General features: G+C 43.4%; 1 protein-coding gene across 1 annotated transcript in view; it reads right to left on the reverse strand.

Moving 5' to 3' along the window:
• LOC138504607 (protein regulator of cytokinesis 1-like) overlaps nucleotides 1-12,302 on the reverse strand; it is a 281,049-nt gene that overhangs the window by 132,375 nt on the left and 136,372 nt on the right. Inside the window, exon 7 of the mRNA XM_069625204.1 lies at nucleotides 906-1,053. Coding sequence (XP_069481305.1) covers nucleotides 906-1,053 — 148 coding nt within the window. The remainder of the gene's footprint in view (nucleotides 1-905; nucleotides 1,054-12,302) is intronic.

Below are 12,302 nucleotides of genomic sequence, written 5' to 3' on the forward strand. Positions count from 1 at the left end.
TGCTAGAGGAGGGGCTTAGGTAGAGGGCAGTCATTGGCTAGGGGCAGTATGACCCAGCGCTCAGTGGTTCTTTTATAGGGTAAAATTTAGAAACAAACTTTTTTTTAACCGAGGATTCCCAGCCCGACGACTAAGAATATTCATGAGCATGTGAATCCATGCCAGACCCCATGCTGGAGAACTGGACCAACAAGGAGGGAGATAAAGTTCTTTTAACTAGGCCTCAAAGTCTAAACAGTTCAGCAGATGCCACTGCAAATACCACACCTTGAGTCTGGCTAGAAGAATGATGAGAATGCAGCAGGCCTAGAAGCCTCTGAGCCATGAGCTGTGGTCTTTAGACTACTAAACTGATACCATGCTGTCCTGTGTCAGACAGGCCCATTCGTTAAACGCAGGACAGATACTGAAGGGTTTATGGAAAATTCCAGGTCCTCTACTAGGGTATTGCACACAATCCAATCTAAACAAAGCAATCTTCATACCACTGTAGAGTATCTGAAGAGAGACTGGTGCAAGTATAGAGTGTTTAGGGGAACTACCATTACCGATAGACAAAGTGCCTGTGGGCAATTCACAAAGCAGTTACTAGGAGTAACCAATTTACTTCTGACTAAGGAGTAAATCATTAACTCATAGGAACTTCTTTGTGAAACAGCTGAGGAGCGTATAGAGACATTGGATTGAATTCTGTAATTCGACTTTCAATCAAGGACAAACATTTTTCTTCTGCTGTACTTCGGTTTAATTCTACGAAAATAAACATATGTATTACGAGTTAATAAGCAATACATCACTAGGCTGCTTCAGTGAACAAGACTTAAGTGTGAGCTAACCATTATAACATGTGAATGAATATCCTGTGCATGTGACTTGACAAAGGTTAAAATTCAAAATATACATACCATCATGGAAATGTGAAAATGCTTGCCTCTGCTCAGCAGTGTAGAAGCATTTGTCCCAGTAGGACACCAATTCCATTCGAAACCCTTCTATAACTTGGTCTAGGTTTTGCCGCTTTAGCTCCTCTAACCGCTGTACTTCAGCCTGTAACTGGAAAGAGACGTAACAAAAAACGTTGCTGCAGAAAAAAACGAACAACTTAACTGCCATGGCCTGTGCATATGAACATGCTTCCCATGTTTTGCTGAAAGGTAATTTTGACAAATTGTTTTGCACTCTCCTTCCCACCCATCGCCCCCCTTAACGCCCCCCCACCCCCATTTACCTTACCCAAATTACCATCTATAGTTTGGTGGTTAAATACACAAACAAAAGCAGCAAAAGATGGTTAACATTAATTCTGCTAAATTGCTGTTCGGCAAGGGGGCAATACCCTTCCAAGAGCTTGCAAACGAACGGATCACATTTAAAATCCAATAAGCAGGAGCTAAAAGCAGCTCCTGGGAATCCAGCATTAACCAGGAGCTACCACTGGGGAACGAGGAGTTAGTACATAGCATTCCGCAAATCTAACACACATTAGATGCAAACATATCATTTTGTCCATTTATGACTCCTTATTCTTTTAATGTGGTATAGATGTGGTGTTTATTTATAGATTGTCCCAAATGATGAGATGGTGAGGAAATTGGCATGGGGGTGCACAAGGGAGAATATAGCATAGAGATGCGTCCAGATTGGGGGACGTGGCGGGAAGGTGTAGATTAGGTCTGTTGTGCTGAATAAAGCATAGGATGTGCAGTGTGGTGGGAGTGGAGCAGGATATCAGCTGTGTCAAACTGAGAGCTTCCAAGTTGTCAGTGAGAGAACAGGTAATCAGGTTGATGAGGACATCAAACCAGATGTTGAAGTCTCCTAGTTTGTTGAGGGTTGGGTGCTGTATTAGGGGGGGCTGATAGGCAGTCACAGAGTCTGAGAAGTGCCAGTTATAGCCGGGAGGTCTATATAGGAGTAGGAAGCGGTGGGTGAAGGAGGGGAGGTGGCAGATCTTTCCAAGCAATGACTCGCATTCAGTGTTACGGGGTACATTCTCAGTGGATAGGACAGGTGTTTGGGGAGGATGGCTAGCCCTCCTGCTCTGCTGGACCACTTTTGTATGATCCGGGAGTAGTCGGGGTGGACCGGGGGGGGGGGGGGGGGGTGGAGAACAGGCAGCCTTGTGTGCGATGGCTTCATAGTCTGTGAACCAGATAGCTGGTGTGGCTTCTGGTGTAAGGTAGGATTGAGATGAAGAGTAGCTGATGTGGGGGTGGCTGAGGAGGGTGAGCAGTTGTAGCACTGGAAGGGGTGATGGGGTAAGCAGTGGTAGGTGCAGAGGGGTTCCTTGGGAGGTGCGGGGGTGTATGTGGAATGCTAGTAGGGGATGGGGTTTTAGCAGGAGGTGGAGAGCCACAGCAGGGTTGGGGGTGCAAGGAGAGGGTGTAGGGTGGGATCCTGGGCGGAGCTGAAGAGAGAACTAAGGGACACAGGGATCCTTCATACCTTGCAGTCAGTGAGGTTTCTAGGGAGGGGCAAGAGGGGGTCACTGGCACCCCTTTCCATTATACCTGCCCCCTGCTTGCAGTGAACAGCTGACCTATGCAGCATGCGGTAAATGAAGCATCACATTGCAACAAGCTCCTTTCATGTACTTGCTAGCAGGACCACATTGCAGTCCATGTGAGTTACAGTATGAAACTGCCACCAGAACACCCCTGCCAGAAGCCTCAACTTCATGGGCGTTTTGGCTCTCTAATGTGCAATTGTTGTATGGTTGGTCTAAAGGGCAAGCAGACTGGATGCCTCCGCCGCTTATCTAGAGCCAACTGGATTGTTGCACTGTAACAATAGGTGTTCATAAGGACAACGTCCTGAGTTGGTCCAAGATCTCCCCCACTACAGTAGGCTGGATCAACTTTACAGTGAAAGAACCTTTAAATGACACCACACCCACACCTTTCCTGTCCCTCCAGTCCTGGACTACAAAGTAGAATCTTAATATTACTGCGGTTATAAAAAGAAGTGCCATGACGTATTCCTCCTGCTTCTAAGCAGTGTAATAGGCGTTATGAAATGTAACCTCAAATGTCAAGGCATTACCAAAAATCGTAGCATACACCTTTAGGGAGACACAAGTACGATGACCTATGAGCCAAGTGCTCGCTGCTGCTGATCTGTGTGTAAGCTGCAGGTTGCAGTCTGAATCCTGGCAAGGTCAATTCAGCCGTTCACCTTTCCAAGGTAGTAAACAGATTACCATTTTTGGTTGGGTAATTGTATATAAAAAAAAGTGCTCCATGTACATCACATTGGTGAAGGTACTTTAAACCATTATAAATGTCTAAATGTTAGCATCATAAATGCCAAGCCAAACACTCAGAATAAAGCCAGTTTTTCATAAGTGTTGCTTTAAGTGACTGCTTAGACCCATTCAGCCCCAGACTTGGACATAAACAAATCATGCCCAAGCATTTCTTTGCTACCTTATGTTAAGTATAACTCATTTGTATACTGGCATGTCCGGCTTTGAACAAGGATTGGTTATGACCGATTGGCAGTGAGATTGTGCTTTTGTGGGCTGGGGAGAGCGGAGGGGGGGCATGATATGACATTTGTAACGTGCCTATACACCAGTGTTTCAAGGCGCGATGAGGCAAGGAAGGGCAGAGAAAACTATCTTACTAGGCCAAGTGACAGTGAGATTGCACAAGTGCAGGAGAGGGGAAAAGTGCCTGGGGAAATCTGAGGGGGCAGTGCTGTATATGGGATCAAAACTAGAGAAGTGTGGCAAGCAGGGGGCAGGTGCAAGGGTAAGGGTAAGTGCAGACAGCAGGTGTCCAAAAGTGCAGGTAGGGGGACTGTAGGGTTACAGATAGAGACCCAAGTGCAAGGGTTGCCAGGAGGTAGTGCAGGTGTGCGACTGGGCGGGTAGGGACCTGGGTCTGAAATCGAGGGTAGCCAGGTGACCAGTGCAATATCAGACTGCATATCAGCAGGGGAGAGCAAGAGAGAAGGCAGAAGTCAAGAGGAAGGTCTTGAGGTGCTTCTGGAACTGGAGATGGTTCCTCGAGTTTCAGAGAGGAAGGGAAGCTGTGTTCCAGAGGGAGGCCCCAGCCGAATTAAGATCTACCACCAACTTGTTGCTTGGAGAAGCGACTGACCGAGGGATTGCGAGACATCAGAATGTTACCAAGCAATACAATTTTTCATTTTAACTGTTAAACGTTACAGCCTGCCAAATAAAGTCTAGAAATACTTGAAATATACATGTTAATGTTTCACACACTAAAACTACAATAGCAATCCTAAGAGAATGCTCAGCCAATCAGGTGGCTGGAACGGCGGGCGAGAATACACATTCTCTGCCTGCTGTTTCTAGCCATCCACGGCGCTGCTCAGGGAGGCGCAGAATATTTTTTTTTTATGTGCGGAGGCAAACGGGAGCTTCTCCCAGTTGCCTCAAAAAGGGAGTAGTTTCTTACCTGTAACTCCATTTCTCCAGCGTTGGTATCTTTCATGGATTCACATGCTTAGAATATTCCCCGTCAGACTGGGAACCCTCGGTACACATATATAGTCGTTTCCTATAGGAAAAAACTTGACACTTTTGTGTCCTATCCACATCTACGTCCTCTCCGGGGCCGTCCACGCATGCCCCGTATGATGTAATGGTATAAAAGCCCCGCCCCCGCGGGTCCCGTCAGATTTCGGCCCCTCCAAAGTAGAAAGGGGGAACCTGTTTATGCACATATTTTGCACATTGCATTTCGGGGAGGCTGGTGGGCGCATGTGAATCCATGAAAGATACCAACGCTGGAGAAATGGAGTTACAGGTAAGAAACTACTCCCTTCTCCAGCATTGGATCTTTCATGGATTCACATGCTTAGAATAGATTGTATAGCAGTATCCTAGAAGAAGGAGGTGAGAATGCAATGCAACATACATCACAAAAAAAACCACTCCCAGTCCAAATATATCTATATGCACGTAAGCAGCAACCTATTTTTTTTTCATATAAACATATTCATAATACATACATATATACCTCTATATATATAAATATATATTTAAAAAACCGATACATGAAGGAAAAAACCAACATAGGCAAGGTAAGAGACAACAGTTTCACCATATTTGGCTTACCTCATTGAAAAAGATGGCGCAGCACTGCCCTTCCCATCTGTATTTCATCCGCATGCTGCCTTTCCAGGCAGTAATGGCGTGTGAACGTGTGTGGGACTGACCATGCCGCCGCCTGGCAGATGTCTGTCAAAGGAATTCCTGCCCATAGCGCCGCGGAGGAGGCTGTCGATCTCGTGGAGTGGGCTCTAGGGTGCCCTTGTAGGGGTCTCCCGGCCTTGGAGTGACTAAAAGCAATCGCCGAAGAGACCCATCGAGCCAGTCCTTGCTTGGAAATTGCCCTTCCTCTCGTCGCCGGACCATATGCGATGAACAGCTGTCTGGTAGTTCTGAGTTCTTGCGTTCTTTGCAGATAAAACTTTAACGCTCTTTTCACATCAAGAGTATGAAGAGCCTTCTCCGCCGTCGACGACGGGGTCGCAAAGAAAGTAGGGAGAACAATGGTCGAATGTTTGTGATAGACCGTCGGCACTTTCGGGATGAAAGTAGGATTAGTTGATAGTATCACTTTGTCCTTAAAGAATCTCATCTATGGAGGGTCTATGACTAATGCCTGTAATTCCGACACTTCTAGCTGACGTAATGGCAATTAAGAAAGCCAGCTTCCACGATAGGAACTGCATGGATGAAGAGGACATTGGTTCGAAAGGAGGCTTCATTAAGGCCGCCAGCACCACATTTAGACTCCACGACGGTGGGAACCGCTTCGCAGGGGGAAAGGTTCTAAAGAGACCCCTCATAAAATGTTTCACCATCCTGTCGCTGAATAAAGGTGAGGAATGTCTCCTCCTCGTGAACCTTGAGATGGCCGCCAGGTGCACCTTGATGGACGAGGATAGCCCACTCTCTGCTAGGTGAAGAAGATACGGCAAAATTTGTTCTGGAGTTACTTCCAAAGGCCGTATTTCGTGCTGCGTTTGACACCACATACAGAACCTTCGCCACTTGCACATGTATGACTTGTTAGTGGAAGGAGCCCTAGCCGCCTGTAGAATTCTCCGGCAATCCGACGAAACTTTCAAACTGCCAAATTCCGAAAAGTCAGGAGCCAGGCCGTCAGGTTGAGGCTGTCCGGATTGTGATGCCACACCGTTCCCTTGTCCCTGGACAGAAGATTCGGAATTTTCTGGAAAGTTATCGGTTGTTCCAACGACAGATGTAGTAGGTCGGAAAACCACGGTTGTCTCGGCCAATACGGTGCCACTAGAATGACCCGGCATATGTATCTGCGAATCCACTGTATTGTCCTCCGTATAAAAGGAAACGGAGGGAAGGCGTACAGGAACTTGTCTGTCCACGGAAATGAGAACGCTCCCCCTAGGGATCCTTTCTGAGGCCATCTGCTCGCGAACTGCTCGCATTTCTTGTTTTCTTTCGTTGCGAAGAGATCGACTGAGGGGTGACCCCACCTTTTGAAGATTTTCTGCAGCTGAATGGTGTCCATCTCCCACTCGTGTATCTGAGCCATGCTTCTGCTCAGGGAATCCGCTTGTACGTTCTTCACTCCTGGGAGATGGTGAGCCACTATAGATATGTCGTGTTTCAAAGCCCAATGCCATACCTTTTGAGCCTCCACAGAAAGGGTCCTGGATCTCGTGCCGCCTTGTTTTATCAAGTAGAACATGGCTGTCGTGTTGTCTGTCAGCACTCTCACTCTCGACCCCTTGATATGTGGGAGGAATGATTTCAAGGCCCATCTCACTGCCCTCAGTTCCAGCACATTGATATGTAGGCGTGATTCGGTCGGAGACCATCTGCCCTGGGTTTGGTGGTTGTCCATGTGTGCTCCCCAGCCCGTCAGGGATGCGTCCGTGATGATGGTATTCTGAAATTCTGGTTCTTGTAGAGGAACCCCCCTGTCCAGGTTGTGAACGCTTTTCCACCACTGGAGGGCTCGGATGATACCGTCGTCGTCGACGGTTATCCTGTCTGACCACCGACCCGTGGCCTGCCTCCATCTGTCCGCTAGGAATTCCTGTAGAGGCCTCATGAACAAACGACAGTTGGCTACTAAGTGGATGCAAGAAGCCATGGAACCTAGGATCGCCACATACTTCCTCACTGAAAGTGTGCCATGTAAGCGTAGTTGACTCGTGAGTCGATTGATCTTTGACCTTCTGTCCAGGGAAGGTTTCACTATTCCTTCCTGGGTTGCGAATTGAGCACCCAAGAACTTTAAGTTCCTTGATGGCCTTAGAGAGGACTTTTCGAAGTTCACTGCGAACCCCAGTCGTTGCAGAAGCTGTAAGGTGGTCTGTACGCTGTTGTTGGTCGACGCCGAGGAGGATCCCCTCACAAGCCAGTCGTCGAGTACGAGTATACATGATGCCCTTTCTTTCGCAGCCAGGCTGCCACGGGTGCCAAACATTTTGTGAACGTTCTTGGGGAGGATTTGAGACCAAACGGGAGCACTGCAAATTGGTAGTGTGTCCGACCTAGGACCAAAAAACAATAGAATGAAGAAAGCACACCCTATCTTCTGTGTGATTTGTTGTAGAAAGTTTTCGTGTTTTTTGACTCTTATACTAAACAGTTTTTTCTGGGTGCCAGGGAGAAAAGATATGACTCTGGTATCTAAAAGTCAAGAAAGAATAAAAGAAAAATGTAGTTCCCATTGGTAATAGGAACTCCCGTCCCCTACACACCATTCAAATATGGAAAAATAGTTTTCCAAATAAATCTCAATATTGTTTCGTGATTTTTAAATAGTTATTCTGTCATGCAATCTCAAAGACGGTTTTTTTATCCACATTCAACCTCAACGTGTTTCTAAATTACGATTTACAATTTAATCCACAGTTTTTACACTTTTCAAATAATTTGATATTTAATAAATTTTTCAATTTATACTCAAAATATATCTAGCATAAATTTGTTATTTACTTTTGAGTTCACTTCACTCAAATAACTTTAGTTATGCAAGTAACAAAACAAAAATTAGTTGTTTTCACCAATGCAACAAAATTAAAAAAAGTAGCTCAACGCGTTTCGAGAGATTTGACTCTCTTCTTCAGGAGCACTAACTTTTTTCTTCAGACTCTAATCTCTCATTTTCTGATTCTTCATGATAATGTCCAAACAATGATATAATGATTTTAGAAAGCGAACTTCATCCCTCTTTAGTAAATGAACACTCCTTCGTCAGTTTCCGTTGCAACTATTTCATTGTGAAATGATGGAAACGTCATCCTTCTAAGTTTCCCAATTCGTTTTTGATTATCTGTAAATGATAGGATATGTTTATGTGTTAATGTCCTTAGTATTGTCAAATGCTGTGTGATTATACTTCAAACTGTGTAATATCCAATCGTACCTGTGTGTTCCTATCGGAACGGATGACACCTCTTCCCAGATTTCAGGTGCCAGTTATGTTTCTTAACACAATTCCGTCTTGGTATTCTGCTGAATGTTCAATCGACTTCACGGTGCTTATACCTCACTCTTCGTGTATAACCGTTTCCTCCGTGTGTTATAACCATAATTTACGTCAATACATTATCTAGCTTGCCCGTATTTACATGTGTTGCAAAAAATAATTAATTTAAGGAACTTCCTGTTTACCTGAACCAGTAGCAAAATGCCGCCGTGAACGTTCCTTTACTCAACACTCCTATTCTCTCCTTTCGCTGTGTCTCCGTGAGTGTCTCTATCTGTTGAGGATGTTCACTGTTAGTATTGTTTAAACATCTTGTCAATTTTGCACTTAATAAGTCTAAATTTCGATACCAAATCATTTTAATTTTACCTGAACTGACTGTTCCACCGTCCCCGCACTGCTTCTTCTTGTTTCCAAGTTAGCCTGGTTGCCTGGCAACTAGTACCTTTGTACTCATGTGATCATGTCACCTGATTCTTTGGAATTATGGGAATCGTAGTTTACATTTTTCATGGGATGCGAGTTAAAGCTCAAACGTGGTAAAAGGTGAGCGTTATGGGAGAAATAAGCATTCTAAGTGCGTGTATTGACTATTTCTGTTGAGTTTTACTCAAGACCCATGATACTAGGGTCGTAAAGATCTATGATCCTGTTCCTTATTGTCATTAGTATTTACGTGATCTACTCACATGATTCTAAGGAATTACGGGAATCGTAGTTTTTGAAGTTCAACCTTTTTCTTTTTTCTTATATGGGATTCGATCCTTTGACTTAAATAACTGAACGTTATATGCAGGGTGACCGTACTTGCATTCATTATGTCTGTGGAATATTACCCGACAAGAATGGTCGTGTTTGTACGTAATAGTGCATTATGGAACTCGAAGTCCCTATGAGTAGTTCTTTTTTCTACCTGTGTTACAGAGTCTCTTCCCCCAGGTGCATTTATTGTAACATTAGTTGATAATTTTACCTTTTCTCCCCAATGTTCCGGATCATTTTTCCATCAGATCACAATGTAATTTACATTTTTATTACTCCTCTTTTCAAACACATTTATCTGTTTCTCCGACTTTTTGTAGTACCGCCCCCATTTCTAGTTGTAATTTATAGGGCTGCTCAATGCCCTAATCTTGTACATCTTTTTCATAGAAATGAGCTTAAGCTGTATTCCTCATTCATTCCTTTCGGTTCCAGGGCATCTAACTTGTGAATCCAGAACATTTCTCTGCGTGTTAATATTTGTTCTAGATTCCCACCTCTGGGTGGTCTCATGATTGTTTCCAGGATTACAAATTTTAGTTGTGAGATTGTGTGATCTTGCTCTTTGAAATGTCTTGCCACAGGTGATTTTATATTGCCAGTTCTGATATTAGATTTATGTTCTGAAATGCGGTCCTTGGCACGTCTGATAGTTTGCCCCACATAATATTTGCCACACGGACAGATTAATCCATATATGACACATTTACTTTCACATGTTGCATAATGTTGTAGATTTATTTTTTGTCCTGTGTATGGATGTCTTATTGTCGGACCCTTTTGTACGTTGTTACATTGACTGCAATTCAAGCAGGGGAACGTACCCTTCTTTGGTTTCCCAAGAAATCTTTGTTGTATCTTGCTAACCCTTTCTGCTTTAACTAGTGAATCTCGTAGGTTCTTTCCTCTGGTATATGCCATTAGTGGTGGTTCTGGAAAGAGACCACTAATTTGTGGACGCTACAAAAAAACTGGAAAATCACAAGGTTAGACCCACAAATTAGTGGTCTCTTTCCAGAACCACCACTAATGGCATATACCAGAGGAAAGAACCTACGAGATTCACTAGTTAAAGCAGAAAGGGTTAGCAAGATACAACAAAGATTTCTTGGGAAACCAAAGAAGGGTACGTTCCCCTGCTTGAATTGCAGTCAATGTAACAACGTACAAAAGGGTCCGACAATAAGACATCCATACACAGGACAAAAAATAAATCTACAACATTATGCAACATGTGAAAGTAAATGTGTCATATATGGATTAATCTGTCCGTGTGGCAAATATTATGTGGGGCAAACTATCAGACGTGCCAAGGACCGCATTTCAGAACATAAATCTAATATCAGAACTGGCAATATAAAATCACCTGTGGCAAGACATTTCAAAGAGCAAGATCACACAATCTCACAACTAAAATTTGTAATCCTGGAAACAATCATGAGACCACCCAGAGGTGGGAATCTAGAACAAATATTAACACGCAGAGAAATGTTCTGGATTCACAAGTTAGATGCCCTGGAACCGAAAGGAATGAATGAGGAATACAGCTTAAGCTCATTTCTATGAAAAAGATGTACAAGATTAGGGCATTGAGCAGCCCTATAAATTACAACTAGAAATGGGGGCGGTACTACAAAAAGTCGGAGAAACAGATAAATGTGTTTGAAAAGAGGAGTAATAAAAATGTAAATTACATTGTGATCTGATGGAAAAATGATCCGGAACATTGGGGAGAAAAGGTAAAATTATCAACTAATGTTACAATAAATGCACCGGGGGGAAGAGACTCTGTAACACAGGTAGAAAAAAGTACTACTCATAGGGACTTCGAGTTCCATAATGCACTATTACGTACAAACACGACCATTCTTGTCGGGTAATATTCCACAGACATAATGAATGCAAGTACGGTCACCCTGCATATAACGTTCAGTTATTTAAGTCAAAGGATCGAATCCCATATAAGAAAAAAGAAAAAGGTTGAACTTCAAAAACTACGATTCCCGTAATTCCTTAGAATCATGTGAGTAGATCACGTAAATACTAATGACAATAAGGAACAGGATCATAGATCTTTACGACCCTAGTATCATGGGTCTTGAGTAAAACTCAACAGAAATAGTCAATACACGCACTTAGAATGCTTATTTCTCCCATAACGCTCACCTTTTACCACGTTTGAGCTTTAACTCGCATCCCATGAAAAATGTAAACTACGATTCCCATAATTCCAAAGAATCAGGTGACATGATCACATGAGTACAAAGGTACTAGTTGCCAGGCAACCAGGCTAACTGGGAAACAAGAAGAAGCAGTGCGGGGACGGTGGAACAGTCAGTTCAGGTAAAATTAAAATGATTTGGTATCGAAATTTAGACTTATTAAGTGCAAAATTGACAAGATGTTTAAACAATACTAACAGTGAACATCCTCAACAGATAGAGACACTCACGGAGACACAGCGAAAGGAGAGAATAGGAGTGTTGAGTAAAGGAACGTTCACTGCGGCATTTTGCTACTGGTTCAGGTAAACAGAGGAAGTTCCTTAAATTAATTATTTTTTGCAACACATGTAAATACGGGCAAGCTAGATAATGTATTGACGTAAATTATGGTTATAACACAGGGAGGAAACGGTTATACACGAAGAGTGAGGTATAAGCACCGTGAAGTCGATTGAACATTCAGCAGAATACCAAGACGGAATTGTGTTAAGAAACATAACTGGCACTTGAAATCTGGGAAGAGGTGTCATCCGTTCCGATAGGAACACACAGGTACGATTGGATATTACACAGTTTGAAGTATAATCACACAGCATTTGACAATACTAAGGACATTAAGTAACACAAACATATCCTATCATTTACAGAATCAAAAACGAATTGGGAAACTTAGAAGGATGACGTTTCCATCATTTCACAATGGAATAGTTGCAACGGAAACTGACGAAGGAGTGTTCATTTACTAAAGAGGGATGAAGTTCGCTTTCTAAAATCATTATATCATTGTTTGGACATTATCATGAAGAATCAGAAAATGAGAGATTAGAGTCTGAAGAAAAAAGTGTTAGTGCTCCTG

The sequence above is a fragment of the Ambystoma mexicanum genome, chromosome 11, assembly GCF_040938575.1.
Source record: "Ambystoma mexicanum isolate Mex_15411 chromosome 11, UKY_AmexF1_1, whole genome shotgun sequence".
In the NCBI taxonomy this organism is placed as follows: domain Eukaryota; kingdom Metazoa; phylum Chordata; class Amphibia; order Caudata; family Ambystomatidae; genus Ambystoma; species Ambystoma mexicanum.